At 38.1% G+C, this 18,864-nt stretch overlaps 1 protein-coding gene across 1 annotated transcript; it reads left to right on the top strand.

Annotated features, from left to right (window-relative positions):
• The first annotated feature begins 18,309 nt into the window (after positions 1–18,309).
• LOC113277617 lies at positions 18,310–18,864 on the top strand. Its single transcript, XM_026526660.1, has one exon. It carries the CDS (start codon positions 18,478–18,480, stop codon positions 18,691–18,693), a length of 216 nt encoding a protein of 71 aa, XP_026382445.1. The 5' UTR covers positions 18,310–18,477; the 3' UTR covers positions 18,694–18,864.

Genomic DNA, 18,864 nt, shown 5'->3' with positions numbered 1-18,864 from the left:
AGGTACGTTCTAAGCAAACCTTCACGAGACTTCACTCGTCCACTAGGGACACTTAGTGGTTTAAAAGGCTTAGTGCATATGCTAAATGCATTCGAGAGACCAGCGACAGTGGTATAGGTAGGATTTCCTTAGTTTTGTTTTACTTGAGGACAAGTAAAATTCAGGTTTGGGGGTATTTGATGAGTGCTAAAAAGTGCATATTTATATATTTTTCTTGGCATTTAACTCATCTTTTGTGCATTAATTCTACATTTTATCCCATATTCTGTATTTTCATTGTTTTCAAGAATAAATATTTTTATTAATTAATTTGTATTTTTAGGTACCAAATAAAGACTAGATGAGTTGCGGAGCCAAAAGAGCAAAGACACGGGAGAAAGCCGGTGGAATCTCTAGCGGAAAAGAAGTGAAGAATGTGTTATGGAAGACTCAAGGATAAAAATGGGCTTAAAAAGGAAGAAATTGTTCTTAAAGAAGAAGTGGGCTCAAGATTACCTAAGCCCAAATCCAATTCCTAAGCCCAAATCCATATCCTAAACCCAATTCAATACCCAAACCCGTTTTCCTTCTTAACCGTAAGATTGGATCCATTCCATCATCCAACGGTCGCTGCGTCATCATGCATCAGATTTCGATGCACCTTACCAACACTACAGCACCTAACTCCATCTTGAGCCGTTAGTTTCGTTGTATTTTTGCATCCAACGGTCGCTCATAATGTCTCCATCTCGCCGTTAGATCCGTTTCAGAAGTTATCATCCCACGGATTCCCTTCACAATCAAATTTGATGATCCCGTTTAACACCTAAGCAACCTAACCCTATTACCCGCACCAAACGCACCTTCTGCCAAAACCCATCGAGCCATCTCCTTCTTCCCCTCTTCTGAAACAGCGACGCTCTCCATCACCACCATCTTCTCCCCCAAATCACTCCACCATCTTCTCCCCCCAAATCATTCAACCATCACCACTCGAGCCATCATCACTTAGACCTACTTTTCTAGCCACTTATTACATCACCTCCTAATCGTTTCATCTCACAGGAACCCTAGGTTAGGAGTTGATGAAATAGGTGAGGTTAGAGAATAAATCGAAGGCATGGGTAGTATCAGCAGACGACAAGGAAGCATGGGTGAGAGATATCAATCGTTTTCAGAGATTAGGTAAGGATTTTTTGTAAAACCCTAATTTACTGATTTGGGGATTTTAGTTTTTTTTTGGGCTGTAACTATAAAAGGGTGTTAGGGTTGTAAAATTGTGCATCTCTGGACTAGCCAGTAGACATTTGAAGAAATTTTCATTACAATTTCAAATTCAGTCCCTTTATCATAGTTGACAGTTGAATGTTATGTGTATGTTATTTGAATTATCTTGTATGATGAATGCTTGTGTATGTAATATGTTGAGCATGAGCTAAGTAGCATTAAGTTAAGGCTCAGTTGAAGCCTTATGCACTGTCAAATGACAAGTGCTAGGATAGTTTTAAACTCTTCGCCCGGTTTTGCTTGGCAATGGGAAGAGGTTAAATGCTCATAGTGCCGTGGAGTGATTGTTCTGTCAAAGACAGTCATGCTAGGGGCAAACTAGTGAGCAAATTAGTTTTCCTCCCATTCTAGATGTATGCATAGGATTTTCAACTCAACCTAGAAATATGTTGTTTGATTAGGACACAAGGTGGATACTAAGCCTTAGCTTAGCCACAATCCCTTTTACAGTCACTTAAATTCAGTTCTGTTTTGCTTCCTGTTCAGTTTATCTCCTTACCTGTTTTGCTTGTTAATTCCTTGCAATTTGTAGCTGTTGTGCACTGAAATCAGTGCACAAACTCCCCCTGCCCTTGGCTTACAGCCTTGGTTCCCTGCTATTTTTATTTTATATCCTCTGCCATTTAATCTTTGCTGTTTTGCCATCTTGTGTTAACTGCTTTGGTTTGTTAACTGTTTTGGTTCTTTGCATCTGCCATATTACCTTGCCTTGCTCACTGCCATAGTGCTTTGCACCCATTGATAGCTTAGGATAATTTCTTGTATGCTCCCACTCCTGTGGACTGATCCCATTCTTACTTTCTATACTAAAACTTGACCTTGTATACTTGCAAGAGTTTTGTGTGTTTTCCATTTTCACACCAAGTTTTTGGCGCCGCTGCCGGGGAGTGGTGCTGCCATCTGCTGATTTCCTTTGCTGTCTTTCATCTACCATTGCATCTCTGTCAAGATCACTGCATGCCATTCATTCCTGCCCTGCAATCATTGCACTTGTAGCCTGCTATCATTGCACACAATCTTTGCAGCCAATTTCTGGACTGTTGCTGTTGCTGCAGCTGGGACTGGTGAGTTTCTGCTGCTGTTGAACCTGGCCAAGGAAGCTGTTGCTGCTGCCAGACCAAGCCCAAAGCTAGTGCATCTCTGCCGCTGGGCTGTGCTGCTGTTGCTCCTGGGCTGTTGCATCTCAACATGTTGCTGGGCTCGTACAACTGAGCTGGGCTGCTGCTAATCTGCGAACTGGGCTCCTAGTCTGCTGCTCCTGAGCTGGGCTCTGTTGCTGCTGGGTTTGTGCACCTTCTGCTGCTGGGCTCTGTTCCACCTGTTGTTGCTGGGCTTGAGCGCGAAGCTGCTAAGGACGATCCTAAAGCCCAACTGGGCTGTGCAACTAAAAGGGGACCAAAAGCCTATTTTTGGGCTTCCCTCCAAAAATCAAGTAAGCCTAACCCATGAGTTAACCCACTTGGGCCTCATTTAAATTCAAATTCGGGCTTGTAATAATTAATTTAATTATTTATTTGGGATTGTAATAATTTTTATTTTCCTTTATTTTCTTTTTTTTTTTTTTTTTTTATTTGGGACTGTAATTATTTTTTTTGTCTTTATTTTTCTTTTATTTTTCTTTTTCTTTTTTCTTTTATGGGCTTGTCTTAATTATTATTATTGTTTTTATTTTCTTTTATGGGTTGTGCTAATTTATGCTAGGTTTAGTTCAAAATTTTTTCCAAAGCCCAATTTTAAACCAAAAACAAAATCCCTTATTAAAACCAAAACCCACTCAAAACCAAATCATCAAAACCCATTCAAACCAAATCTTGTAACCCTTGTGGGCCAAATTGTTTCCGATTGCTCTGTCTGACCAACATGTTAGTTGAGGTACCTACAAGGACATGATGTGACCTATAGAGACCAAACAAACAGACTTGTTAGAATTAATCAAGAAGAACCTATCGAAATTCTGAGTTCTGAGGTAGACAGCCCAGATCAAACCGAAACAATGGGAGAACCCCGTACCCTCAAGGATTATATGTACCCAACTAGAGCCAGTCAACCTTCTTGTATTGTGCTACCCGAGGATAATGGCCATTATGAGCTGAAATCGAGCACAATACAGATGCTTCCTATTTTTAGAGGTGTTGAGAATGAAAACCCGTACCACCACGTGAGAGAATTCGAGGAAATTTGTGGAACTCTGCGTTTCACTCAAATGTCCGACGAAACCCTAAAGTTAAGGCTCTTTCCTTTCTCCCTGAAAGATAAGGCAAAGGCCTGGCTTTATGCTTTACAGCCTCAATCCATCATGACATGGGATGACCTCATAAAGGAGTTTTTCAAAAAGTTTTTCCCGAATCACAAGACTGCGACAATTCGTCAAAGTCTGAATAGCTTTGTGCAATTAGAGGGTGAGACCTTAGCTAGATACTGGAGAGATTCAATGAATTATTGCTCCAATGTCCCCATCATGGTTTTGAAAAATGGAGACTTGTGCAAATTTTGTATGAAGGTCTAGATGTGTCCACCCGAACAACGGTTGAGTCGATGTGTAATGGTCTATTCGTAGACAAAACTGCTGATGCGTCTTGGGACTTCTTGATTGAAGTAGCTGAAAAGACGCAACAGTGGGAATCCATCCGTGAACCCAGAAAGACTACATCCGAAGCGAAGGCTTTTAGGATTGAAGCAGATTTCGAGGGAAGAGCAAACATGGCATCAATAGTTAGGAGATTAGAAGAGTTAGAACTACATAAAAATTCAAAACCTTCCACCACTACTCTCCGAGAACATGTCGCTTCGTCTGTATGTGCCGCTTGTAACGATCCCAACCATCAATTCCAAAATTGTCCCGATTTGCTTGCAGTCCAGGAATCTAGGCTTGAACAGGCACATGCCATGTTTCAAAAACAAGAACATAACCCCTATTCACAGACCTACAATCCAGGATGGAGAAACCACCCTAACTTTTCATGGTCAAAAGGACCCACTCAGGGAGGACCATCTCAACCCAATCAGAGCTATCAAAACAATCAGGGATATCAGAACAATCAAGGTTATCAACACCCGAGAAACCCTCAACAACAATCAAACTCTCAACAACAATCATATCCTCAACACAATACCGACAAGAGATTATCCGCCCTAGAGGAAATGTTCCAGAGTCTGGTGCAAAGTCAGAAAAGTCTTGATCAAAAATGGGTCAAATCTGTGATTCCATAGGTGAGAGAGAAAAGGGTAAACTTCCGAGCCAACCCCAACAAAATCCAAGGAGTGTATTTCAAACAGGCTCTTCATCCTGCAAGGAAACCTCACCGATCAAGTCCATGCCATTACCACCCTCCGAAGTGGTAAAGTCATCGAGAACAAAGTGGGCGAACCTAATGAATCTGATACAAATTCCACGCTGTCTCCACAACCCCAGAAAACCAAAGAATCTGAGCAAGTTGGAAAGCCTGACAATTCTACTGCTGTGAATGTCCCTTTGCCAACTCATTCTCCTGTTGCCCCATTTCCTCAAAGATTGATCTATCAACAGAAAAGTACCCATTACAATGAGATGTTAGATCTGTTCAAGAGTCAACATCAACATTCCTTTTCTTGAAGCAATCAAGCAAATCCCTGCTTATGCCAAATTCCTCAAAGACTTGTGTACTCAAAAGCGCAAGCTCAATGTGCACAAACGTGCTTTCTTAGCTGAGCATGAGTTCCATCATTCTGAACAAAACTCCACCCAAGTTTAGGGATCCAGGATGTCCAACAATTTCTTGCACTATAGGAGAACACACGGTCAATAAAGCGTTATTAGACCTAGGTGCAAGTGTTAACCTACTGCCATATTCTGTTTATGAGCAGTTAGGTCTTGGGGAGTTGAAGCCAACATCTATCACTCTACAACTGGCAGACCGATCTGTCAAGATTCCTCGTGGAGTGGTCGAAGACGTTTTGATCAAGGTTGACAAATTCTATTTTCCCGTAGACTTCATTGTCTTAGACACTCAACCTGTACAAAACCCAGACTGTCACATTCCTGTCATCTTAGGACGTCCTTTCTTGGCTACGTCCAACGCAATCATTAATTGTCGTAATGGAGTGTTGAAACTGTCTTTTGGCAACATGACGGTAGAATTGAATGTGTTCGATATTAGTCAACAACCTGTGAATCTTGATGATGATGTGCATGAAGTTAATATGATTGAAGGATTAATACAAGATTCGTTGACTAACATTCTATCCGTCGACCCCTTTCAAGCATGTATGGAGAACTTTAACTCAGATTCCTATGATGATGCATACTGTAGTGACGTCCTATCTCTGCTCGAATCTGTACCTCAAATGGACGTCACTGAAAGGAAATATGAAGTGGAACCACCCTTACTCTCTGATTCCAAGCTCATTCCATCCATTGTTGAGCCACCCAAGCTTGAATTGAAAACATTGCCTAGTACGTTGAAGTACGCATTCCTAGGTTCTCTGATACTTTACCTGTCATTATTTCATCATGTTTAGACACGGAACAGGAAAGTAAGCTTTAGAAGTACTTAAGGAACACAAAGAGGCCTTAGGATGGACCATCTCAGATCTCAAAGGAATTAGTCCCACCATTTGCATGCACCACATTAACCTTGAAGAGAATGCCAAACCATCGAGGGAAATGCAAAGGAGACTTAATCCTAACATGAGAGATGTAGTCAAAGGAGAGATCCTGAAACTACTTGATGCGGGTATCATATACCCAATACCTGATAGCAAATGGGTTAGTCCCATTCAAGTTGTGCCTAAGAAGTCAGGCATTACTGTAGTTCAGAACGACAAGAATGAATTAGTCCCTACTCGTACAACCACAGGATGGCGAGTATGCATCGACTACAGGAAGTTGAACACAGTAACAAGGAAGGATCACTTCCCGCTCCCTTTCATTGACCAAATGCTAGAACGTGTGTCTGGACACAGTCACTACTGTTTTCTAGATGGCTTTTCCGGTTATAACCAAATTCACATTGCTCCGGAAGATCAGGAAAAAACTACATTCACGTGTCCATTTGGGACGTTTGCTTATAGACGTATGCCCTTCGGGTTGTGTAATGCACCTGCTACTTTTCAGCGTTGCATGATGAGCATTTTTTCTGACATGATAGATAGTTTTCTCGAGATCTTTATGGATGATTTCTCTGTTTTTGGTTCCTCGTTTGACGAATGTTTGAAGCATCTTGCCCTGATATCCAGATGTAAAGAAAAGAACCTTGTTCTAAATTGGGAAAAATGCCATTTTATGGTGAATTCAGGAATAGTTCTAGGACACATCATCTCAGAAAAAGGAATTGAAGTGGATAAAGCTAAAGTTGACCTCATTCAACATCTACCACAACCTCGCTCTGTGAAGGAGATCAGATCATTTCTAGGTCATGCTGGTTTTTACCGGCGATTCATCAAAGATTTCAGCAAAATCTCCAGACCTCTGTGCAGTCTTCTCTCCAAAGATGTTGCCTTCAATTTCGATGCTGCTTGTGTGAAGGCATGGGAGGAATTAAAAACCCTTCTCACCACCGCTCCTATAGTCCGACCACCCGATTGGAAGCTTCCGTTCGAACTTATGTGTGATGCCTCTGATTATGCTGTTGGTGCTGTTTTAGGACAGCGAGTTGATAGACTACCATATGTGATATACTATGCTAGCAAAACCCTTAATGATGCCCAACTCAATTATTCAACTACCGAGAAGGAATTGCTTGCCGTCGTTTTCGCATTAGACAAGTTTAGATCTTATCTGATAGGGTCTAAGATCATCATATACACAGACCATGCGGCTTTGAAGTATCTTCTTTCCAAGAAGGATGCTAAAGCTCGCCTTATTCGATGGATACTATTATTACAGGAATTCGATCTCGAAATCCGTGATAAGAAAGGTTGTGAGAATGTGGTTGCTGATCATTTGTCTAGATTACTTTAGAGTCTATTGATGAATTTGAGCTGATTAGAGAATCATTCCCAGATGAACAGCTGATGTCTATCTCAGACCTTCCTTGGTTTGCTGATATTGTTAACTACCTCGCTACAGGTAGGATGCCCTCACGTTGGTCGAGACAAGACCGCTCTAAATTCCTGGCTGAAGTTAAACATTTCCTTTGGGATGACCCATATTTGTTTAAGTACTGCCCAGACCAAATCATTAGGAAATGTGTCCCCAACACCGAACAGAAAGATGTGATATCTTTCTGTCATGACCAAGCAGTGTGGAGGCCATTTCAGTGCCAAGAAAACCGCTGCAAAGATCTTGCAGTGTGGGTTCTATTGGCCATCGTTGTTCAAGGACTGCCATGATTACTGTGTTGCCTGTGAACGTTGTCAGAAGCTGGGAAGCATTTCAAGGAGAAACATGATGCCATTGAATCCTATTCTGATTGTTGAGATTTTTGATGTTTGGGGGATCGACTTCATGGGTCCATTCCCATGTCTGACAGTTTGTACATCTTAGTCGTTGATACGTCTCCAAGTGGGTAGAAGCCATCGCAACCAGAACAAATGACCACAAGGTGGTACTTCCTTTTTAAAGGAAAACATATTTTCACGTTTTGGTACCCCTAGAGCTATCATCAGTGACGGTGGTTCACATTTCTGCAACAAGTACTTTGAGTCTTTAGTACGCAAGTATGGCATAACTCACAAGGTTGCTACTCCGTACCACCCTCAGACAGTGGACAAGTGGAAGTGTCTAATAGGGAAATCAAGCACATTCTAGAAAGACGGTAACCCGTCTAGGAAAGATTGGTCATAAGATTGAATGATGCTTTGTGGGCCTATAGAACAGCTTATAAGACACCAATTGGCATGTCCCCCTATCGTCTAGTGTATGGAAAGCCGTGCCATCTTCCTGTGGATTAGAACATCGAGCTTATTGGGCAATCAAAAACTGAACTTTTCTCTGGACGAAGCTGGAATTCAACGGAAACTTCAACTCAACGAGTTGGAAGAATTGAGAAATGAGGCTTATGACAGTGCCAGTTAATAAGCAGAAGATGAAGATATTTCATGACAAGCGTATTCTACGCAAATCCTTCACTCCTGGTCAGAAAGTCTTGCTGTATGACTCCCGATTACATCTTTTTCCAGGAAAACTGCGTTCCAGATGGAAGGGTCCGTACCTAGTACGCACAGTTTTTCCTCATGGAGCTGTAGAGCTGGAGGATGTTTCCAACAAGAACGTTTTCAAAGTCAACGGGCAGAGATTAAAGCCATTCCTTGAGCCATTTCCACCCGACATTGAAACAACCAACCTGGAGGACCCGGTCTATGTGGACTAAACTGGTCCACTCTTTCCCTAAATAACCAAAAAGTTTTCACTCCCGACAAAACCAAATTTTTCCCAAAAAGTCCAATCCCATTAAAAACCAAATTTTCTTGTAGATAATGTGTTAGTTAAATTTCCTTTTGTATATATTTGTGCTCATCCATTGTGACTCCGAATATGTTGGAGTTTTGCCTTGGATAACGGAGTTTTAATTCTGCTTTCGCCGAAATCGGGTATTCTCTCTCCTTTTACTCTACTCAGCATGTCCCTTTCCATATGTTGTTTTAATTCTTTCCATATTTTAAACATTGAGGACAATGTTTAGTTTAGGTTTGGGGGTATAGAGTAGATACCACGATAATATGCCATAATTGAAAACAAAACTCCATTTTTGAAAAAATTGAAAAATTCCAAAAAAAATTGAAAAATCAAAATAAAAAATTAAAAATGAAAAAAAAACATAAAAATGGAGCTCATTTACCTTGAAATGTTGACTCTTGTGCAAATATGTAATTATTAGGAGTCTTAGTCTAGATATTTAGGCACCCTGATTCTAGCACAATTCACATAGTGATAAGAAATTTGCACGCGCACGATCTACCAATACATGTATAGCCTCGATCTTCAAGGTGTTTGATAGGAAGTTACGATTGCCAATCACTTTAGAATACTGAACGAAACTTGACTAGCTTGTTCTTTGGTTGGTTGGGATAGAAGGTGGAGGTTACATTAAGAAAACAACCATCGAATTTAACTGGGTGCATCAAAAAGGGCTACCTCTTGCAAAGTGTCATGTAATTTTTGTTTCTTTTGTATATGTATCAAAAGTGTTTCCTTTAAAAAAAAAAAAAAAAAAAAAACGATGATATATCAGAAAAAAATATCAGAAAAATACAAAAAAATCAAGTATTTATCAATTCCATCATCTCTTGTTCCAAAAATAAAAGAGAGTAGTCAATGTAAATAAGAGTCATGTAAAGAGTCATTTTTGTTTTATTGTAATAAGCAAGGAGGGTGTATGCCATTGATGTACAACGCGAGTAATTGTGAAATACCTCCAACTCATTCACAATTCTCGTAAAGTCCGGACAGCTAGCTAGATTTCGACCTGGTTCTTAGCCTGAGAAACTATCTCTTGGTGATTAGTAGTCATAACATCCGATCTTTCTTTACACATGTGTAGATACACTTTACACTCTTATCACATGTCTTTATTTGTTATCAGTGCTAGGATTGTGCCTTGATAGCTAGATTGACATCTCCATTTTGCTGTGAGCTTAAACTGTTGCACATGTCACATTTGATGGAATGAGCTTATATTTTGACCTAGAACTTTGTAGGTACGTTCTAAGCAAACCTTCACGAGACTTCACTCGTCCACTAGGGACACTTAGTGGTTTAAAAGGCTTAGTGCATACGCTAAATGCATTCGAGAGACCAGCGACAGTGGTATAGGTAGGATTTCCTTAGTTTTGTTTTACTTGAGGACAAGTAAAATTCAGGTTTGGGGGTATTTGATGAGTGCTAAAAAGTGCATATTTCTATATATTTTTCTTGGCATTTAACTCATCTTTTGTGCATTAATTCTACATTTTATCCCATATTCTGTATTTTCATTGTTTTCAAGAATAAATATTTTTATTAATTAATTTTGTATTTTTAGGTACCAAATAAAGACTAGATGAGTTGCGGAGCCAAAAGAGCAAAGACACGGGAGAAAGCCGGTGGAATCTCTAGCGGAAAAGAAGTGAAGAATGTGTTATGGAAGACTCAAGGATAAAAATGGGCTTAAAAAGGAAGAAATTGTTCTTAAAGAAGAAGTGGGCTCAATATTACCTAAGCCCAAATCCAATTCCTAAGCCCAAATCCATATCATAAACCCACAATTCAATACCCAAACCCGTTTTCCTTCTTAACCGTAAGATTGGATCCATTCCATCATCCAACGGTCGCTGCGTCATCATGCATCAGATTTCGATGCACCTTACCAACACTACAACACCTAACTCCATCTTGAGCCGTTAGTTTCGTTGTTTTTTGCATCCAACGGTCGCTCATAATTTGTCTCCATCTCGCCGTTAGATCCGTTTCAGAAGTTATCATCCCACGGATTCCCTTCACAAAACATCAAATTTGATGATCCCGTTTAACACCCAAGCAACCTAACCCTATTACCCGCACCAAACGCACCCTTCTGCCAAAACCCATCGAGCCATCTCCTTCTTCCCCTCTTCTGAAACAGCGACGCTGTCTCCATCACCACCATCTTCTCCCCCAAATCACTCCACCATCTTCTCCCCCCAAATCATTCAACCATCACCACTCGAGCCATCATCACTTAGACCTACTTTTCTAGCCACTTATTACATCACCTCCTAATCGTTTCATCTCACAGGAACCCTAGGTTAGGAGTTGATGAAATAGGTGAGGTTAGAGAATAAATCGAAGGCATGGGTAGTATCAGCAGACGACAAGGAAGCATGGGTGAGAGATATCAATCGTTTTCAGAGATTAGGTAAGGATTTTTTGTAAAACCCTAATTTTACTGATTTGGGGATTTTAGTTTTTTTTGGGCTGTAACTATAAAAGGGTGTTAGGGGTTGTAAAATTGTGCATCTCTGGACTAGCCAGTAGACATTTTGAAGAAATTTTCATTACAATTTCAAATTCAGTCCCTTTATCATAGTTGACAGTTGAATGTTATGTGTATGTTATTTGAATTATCTTGTATGATGAATGCTTGTGTATGTAATATGTTGAGCATGAGCTAAGTAGCATTAAGTTAAGGCTCAGTTGAAGCCTTATGCACTGTCAAATGACAAGTTGCTAGGATAGTTAACTCCTTGCCCTGTTTTGCTTGAGCAATGGGAAGAGGTTAATGCTCATAGTGCCTGTGATTGATTGTTCTGTCAAAAGACAGTCAATGCTAGGGGCAAACTTGTGAGCAAATTAGTTTTCCTCCCATTCTAGATGTATGCATAGGATTTTCAACTCAACCTAGAAATATGTTGTTTGATTAGGACACAAGGTGGATACTAAGCCTTAGCTTAGCCACAATCCCTTTTACAGTCACTTAAATTCAGTTCTGTTTTGCTTCCTGTTCAGTTTATCTCCTTACCTGTTTTGCTTGTTTAATTCCTTGCAATTTGTAGCTGTTGTGCACTGAAATCAGTGCACAAACTCCCCCTGCCCTTGGCTTACAGCCTTGGTTCCCTGCTATTTTTATTTTATATCCTCTGCCATTTAATCTTTGCGTTTTGCCATCTTGTGTTAACTGCTTTGGTTTGTTAACTGTTTTGGTTCTTTGCATCTGCCATATTACCTTGCCTTGCTCACTGCCATAGTGCTTTGCACCCATTGATAGCTTAGGATAATTTCTTGCATGCTCCCACTCCCTGTGGACTGATCCCATTCTTACTTTCTATACTAAAACTTGACCTTGTATACTTGCAAGAGTTTTTGTGTGTTTTCCATTTTCACACCATTATACACATATATCGTTTATCTTTTGAAACATGAAAGAAAATATTCCATGATTTATTGGGGGAATGTTGGGTATTGAATGAGTTGGTGGTCAACATACATGATCTCGGCTGAGAATGAGAGAAGCCAAAATTATGGGGAGTGAAAGGGGGAATTGTTGAAAATTCCAAATTCAAAATTTTCCTTTGGTTCGGACCGACTGAGTCACTCAGAGAAGACTTGAAAATAACATTTAGATCATACACATGATGAAGATAATAATACTGGTACATAATGTATAGATCCATCATAGTAATGATGGGTTGCAAAACTGCTAAAGACGGCGATAACAATACTGAATTTGGTTGTAACAATACTGATAGTAAGAGGAGAATACTGGATGCTTAGGTTCAAAAATGAATGCTTCCCATGATTATGATGAATGGTTGAGGCCCTGAAACGAAGATTAGCATCCATTAGAAAGATTAGATCAAAAACTACAAACATCAAGAAGTTTTTTAAACTACCTAGTTATAAGTATAAATGACCATAAAGATGTTCAAAAACATGAGTTTTACGGATAATACTAAATCTGAGAGAAGTGAAAAATAGCTAAGAATAAGAGAGATATTTTAAGACATTAGAAGGGATTCAACGAAGAAAAGATGAAGGAAATTGAAAAACTTTGATCACTGAGTTAACTCATTCTTTCTCTCTTTTTAGTTTATTTGCTTGAGAATTTTAAGCATTGCTTAACGGGTAGTTAAGAACCCACAATTTGGGGGATACCTCCACAAATTGGGGGATACTCAAAAAAAATAAAATATTAATAATAATTAATTATAAAGTAAATTGAATAACCCCTTATCCAAATAATTTTAATAATTAAGGCTAAATTACCCTTGAGTATCCCCACACAATATATTTTGATTTTAATTTTAATAACACAGCAATGCCGACAAACAGAAATTATCCTTTGAGTTTGTCATTGACATGAAAATAATAAATAAATAATAATAAAGCCCAACAGTTGAGTCGACATTGTCTTCATCCAACAAATCAATACTGACTCAACCGTCGGCATTGAACTCATCATGAAAGCAACGCCGACTGAGAATGCTAATCCAGATATATTCAACAACTTTAGTAGTCTTTTCTTGATTGTGATTGAATCTTCAATCTCAATGAATTATTATTCTTGGTCATGATCATTTTTCCTAATTGCGATGAACGTTTATCTGACGTTTGTTATTTTCCTGATTACGATTGAATTTTCAATCTCACTGGAATATTATTATTGATCATGATCGTCTTTCTTAATTGCAATGAAGTTTATCTGATGTTTGATATTTTCCCGATTGCGGTTGAATCATCAATCTCACTGGATTACCTCTCGTCACTCAATAAACCCTTGCTGCTTGAGATCATATAATGGAAAAGAGACTGCATACTAGAATTTGATTATCCCCCAATTTGATTAAGGTTACTTCACATCTTCAAAAAAAGAATACCTTAGCTTAAATCCAACCCCATTTAACCTGAAGTATCCCCTAATTTGTGGGTTCTTAGTTAACTTAAACAATTGGAAATGAGAAAAGGTACATGTAATTTTTTAGAAAAGGAATATGAAGTTTGTTGGTTTCAAGGGGGAGTGGCTCTTTTTGGTTAACGGAAAACATCTACTGAATCATTGATGATCTAACAATGCAAGAGTAAAAACAAAAAGACCCGATAAATATAAAAGAGAATAAATAATTATGATACTGTTTATTTGCGCTAATGAGAACTAAATTTGATTCATTCAGCAATATTAAAGGTTTTTCTTAAATGTAGCCCACACTTTTATTAACTATATCCCAAAAAGTTTAAACTAAATTGAAAAATCAAAATTATCAAACATGTCTTAATCTTTTTACTAATAATCCTCCTTCTTCCCCAAAATCAAAATACAAACTCTAACCTTTTTTTTTAGATCCAAACTAAATTATACTTCAATTTATTTATAATTATTCTCTCATTATTCTTACAAATTGCCCAATTATAAACCTTAATTTTTACTTTTTTTCCAAAAACAAACTAAATCCAACTTTTCACCTTTTCTTTAAATGATATTCTCTTTCTTAAATCATGATTACAATAATATCGACTGGAGTTATATATTCTAATTATTCCCTTCAAAATTCTCCACAAGAATATCAATCAAAAACCAAAATGAAACCAACATAGGTTTTGATTCTTTCCAAAAAAAAAATATTTTCTAAAACTCCATGAGCACTATTATTTTGTTAAAAAATTGGGTGAAATACAGATGTACCCCTGTTTTTTTGGACGCATACAGATGTACCCCCGTTTTTTTCACATTTACAAATGTACTCCTGTTTTGACCGTTTTTTTGAAAAAACGGCTAACGGAAAGTTAACCTCCATGTCAGCAGTTAAATCATCTAACTCACTTGTCAAGTAAGCTGTGTACACTGTCCAGCTCGTCTATTCTTCCACGTAAGTTGTATACACGTGGCTGGTCCCACATTTAAACGGTCAAAAAAATTTCTCTTCTCTATATATACATCTTCTCTTACTGGACACTAACCATCTTTCTCTCCTATATATCTCTACTTTCTCTACTTTTTGGTGACTGTTTCAGATCTAAAACGGGTGAAATCAGCAGCAAAATCATGTGTTTCATGTGTGACATTGAAGATGATCATGAAACCAAAGGTTGTCCTTGGGTTTATTCAAGGTGCAAACATGTACCTTCTAATGGTGTGAGGGCTCTATTGAGATCTAAAACACTGTGAAGCATTCAGATGGGCCTCAGATGCAATAGTTATAGAAACAAAGAAACACTCAAGGGAAAGGTACATGAAATATGTAAGGAATTCAAGAAAAATCTGCAAATGTAACTGCAATAGATTAATAAAGACTAAATTCTCTGCATTGTCTTGTCTTAACATTACATTCCATAAATTGTCCTGTCTTAACATTACATCATAAACACATAAACATAAAAGAGAAAAGACACATCTAAAGCTTCGTATACTTCTTTGCTTTCTTACTTCCTTCTGGGTCTGGAGCTATAAAGGTAACTTTGTTGCTCACAGATCCTGCATGGTTGTTGTGCTGACTGAAGGCTGGTTGAGAACAAGATACATCACCTGCCTTTCTATTGAAACCTGTGGATTTTGCAGAATATGTTGTTGTTGGCTGAGCTCTAGCTTTGTACTTTCTCTTTGGTGGAGCTTCAACTACTGTCTTTTTTGTGCCATCAACACATGTTCTAGGCTTGAATCCCTTAGGATTTCCTCCAACTGGTCCTCCAGCACAAGACTCATATCTGCTCCTTCAATTGAACAAGACTCATATCTGCTCTAGCCAAGCCTTTGAATTCAAAACTCATCACAGTATTGATGACCTTCACCTTTATGTCTCTCTCAGGATACTTGACTTCAACCTTAACTTCATGTCTACACCAAATGGACAGACATAGAATTAGTTCAAACATACTAATAAAAAAACACAAACAAAGACAGAGGGAATGCAATATGCCATTTCAACAATCAATCAAGTTCACCTTTGGTTCAAACATACTAATAAAGAAACACATACTAATCAAGTTCAACAATCAATCAAGTTCATCTAAACAGCTCTGATTATTACACCAGACATATGCATCTGACAGTATCAGCTTATGCCAGAAAGCATTTTTGCATTATGAAGTTCAGACATATGCACAACACTCAAGTCAACTTGAAATGAAACAAACCCAAAACATATTGAATAGAAACAAGAAAAGATTTTCAAAACCCCGGCATCTAGCCACTGGGGGTACATACTCTCATGGTGGCAAAAAAACAGGAGTACATGGTGTCTCCATTTCTGTGAAAACTCACATTTTCATGGTGCACATCAAACAACCAATTGCAAAGAAGTAAAAGGAATTTTCAGAATGAATCTGCAGTTTAGTGCAGTCCTATTCTCTGCCATCTGCAGAACTGATTAATCTTATTTGGGTGTTTATGGATTCATTCATTCTCAAGCTTATTCTGAATCCTGCAAATTAAGCTTAACCCTAACATGAATTTAACCCAACACATCAATTTAACCCTACAAATAATTTTAACCCTAACATCAATTTAACCCTACAATCGAAATCCTATACCCTATCATGGATTACTTCAGAAATAAACAAAACCCTAAGAACAGAAAACCCTAGAACCAAAAATACATAAACCTACTTATTTGTTACTGAAATCAAACAAATAAGAAGAAACTCATTATTTATTCGTACACATACATCAAGAATAAACCCATAAAATCAATAAAATCGAAACCTAAAAAAACAGAAAACCCAATAATCACTAACCTTTCAATATCTGGTTTCTTCTTCTTCTCCTTCTTCTTTCCTCATCTTAACTTCACCAACTTCTTTTCAGAGAAACGATCTTAGGGTTCCTTTGGATGGGTTTGATTTAGGGTTCCTCTGAGAAAAGATATCAGAGAGAAACGGAGAGGGGAAGAGGGAAGAAGAAGATAATGACGAGATTTCTCTTCTTTTCCCGTCTATATCAGTCCACTTTTCCCACACGTGTTGGCGGAGAAAGTAAAGGAACTAAACGATCTGAGCCGTTGATTTTCTACGAGATTTCCATCACACAGATTGTGTCCCGTGTATGTGACACGTCGACTTAATACGTGGCATCATTTTCTCATATCGGAAAACAATTACGTGGCATCAACTTCTCGTCTCGGTCAATGATAAATTGGAAATCTGACCGAGAAATTGACTTTTCTCACGATTTTGGATGGAAAACATCCAACAGGAGTATATTTGTAAATGGGAAAAAAACGGGGGTACATTATTAAGTCGGGTATAAAAACAGGGGTACATCTGTTTATAACCCTAAAAAATTCTAAGATGGTGTTCTTTTCTCCCAATCATGATTACATTATATTGTGTTTTCTTAAAAATCATCAATTATGCCATAGATCTTACATAAACTTAATTATGAAATTATATAATTAAATTTATTTGATTTTTTGATCTAGGGATTTGATAATTTATTTTGGGATATATATAAAAATTGTGTATACTTCTATGGGTTATGTTAATAATTATAAGAATCCGTTTGGTTAGATTAATGACTGATTTTATGTGGGTTATAGTTATAAAAGTATGAGTTATATTTAAGAGAAGCTATATTAAATTTGAAAACAATTAAATTTCCTTGCGTAAAATAAAAATTTGCTATTCTTATTTGTACTCGTTACATAGATGATTCAAAGGGTTTTTTCAAATATATAAATTAATTTAGAGGATCTCCTACCAAAAATAGCTATTTTCAGTGAGAATCAAGGTATTGAAAGTGTGAAGCGGAGTGTGAAGCGTTTTTCATTTTCAAGAAGCGATGCGTATGTCGAAGCGTGAAGCGTCGCTTCATGGTTGATATTTGAAGCGGACGTTTTCTTATAAATAAATTAGTCGTAACTAGTAATTATAAATTTATTAGGAAGATAATATCTATATAAATTTTATATAATTCTAATTGTTATCAAAAACAAAGCGTGTGCACATCAGGTCAACCTTCTCCAGGCGAGTGGGAGGTGGGATGTTTGATTCCCCCTTAAAACATTCATATTTTTCTTTTAAAAACTTTAAAAATTAGGCGGAAAAAGGAGTTGGCTAAATCAAAAAGCGCACTTCACATGACCGTTTCGGAACGAAATGCTGAAATTTGAAGCTTCGGAGCATACACTTCATGAAAGATACGCTTCACATGACCGTTTTGGAGCGAAATGCTGAAATTTGAAACGAAGCTTACATTCATGCTTTTAAAAACCATGGTGAGAATAGTCGGCTTAATCGTTAACCAAAACCGAGAGACGAGAGTGTAAATGGTTCCGTGTGGCTAACCTGCCACGTAGTACACCCACGTAATCCGCATAACAATCCACGAGGTAAATGACGGTAGTGGGTGGCGAATTACGCTAATACGGAACAAAAGGGAGACCTTATCTAGGCCAGTCACAGACATTGCTTCAGAGTTGAAGCTATTGACCGACCTGAAACACCAGATTCTGTTAGCCATTTGACCAATCATCTATCATTTGAAAATATGATACCGACATATCAAGCTTACGTGTCCTTAATGTTCGTCAGAAGCTTTGACACGTGTACTCCACGACAATCACCTTCATCCCACCTGCCCCCAATATGTACTTGAAAGGGAACTTAAACCCATATAATAAGATAAGAAGATAAAGAATATTTAAAGCAAACCCAAATTCGAAAATTTGCTTATAAAAGGAGAACTAGGAGTCTAGGAAATATCACAAATCATCGGGCAAATTGATCACAAACCATCTAAGAAACTAACAGAAAAAAAGAGTTCCTCAACCAGTTCGTTCGCCAAAATTTGCTCTAAAATACATCTTTTTGTACATCTTTTAGTTCCTCAACCATCTTTTAGTTCAAACATGGTAGGATGTGTAGAATGTGGGACGAGAAGAAATCCATGCCGATGCAGGGTATTCGGACCAACACTCGGGTGCGTGGCGTTTTGCGTCGCAGCAGTGGTAGAATGGCCGATCGGAGCCGTGGTGTATATCTTTAAACACATGAAAGGAAAACGGATCATGGGTCATCCTGCTCGTGTTGTTTATCCCAAAGTTTCCAATTGCATGCCTATCTAAGATTCTAAATCAATAGTATGAGATTGATCTTCAGCATCAATCTCTTATTGATCTTCCTTTTATGTTGACCTCATTTCTGTATGACTGTATACCAGACTATACTGTGTATCTTTTTTTGAGCTTTCCTTTGTGCTAATGTAATAAATATTTTCTCCAGTAAATTTTTGTTCC

The sequence above is a fragment of the Papaver somniferum genome, chromosome 5, assembly GCF_003573695.1.
Source record: "Papaver somniferum cultivar HN1 chromosome 5, ASM357369v1, whole genome shotgun sequence".
Classification (NCBI taxonomy): domain Eukaryota; kingdom Viridiplantae; phylum Streptophyta; class Magnoliopsida; order Ranunculales; family Papaveraceae; genus Papaver; species Papaver somniferum.
Note: the sequence above shows the minus strand (reverse complement) of the source record. Positions and strands in the feature narration are given on the sequence as shown.

Coding starts and splice junctions, on each gene's coding strand:
- LOC113277617 (XM_026526660.1), top strand. CDS start 18,478: ATGGTAGGATGTGTAGAATGTGGGACGAGAAGAAATCCATGCCGATGC.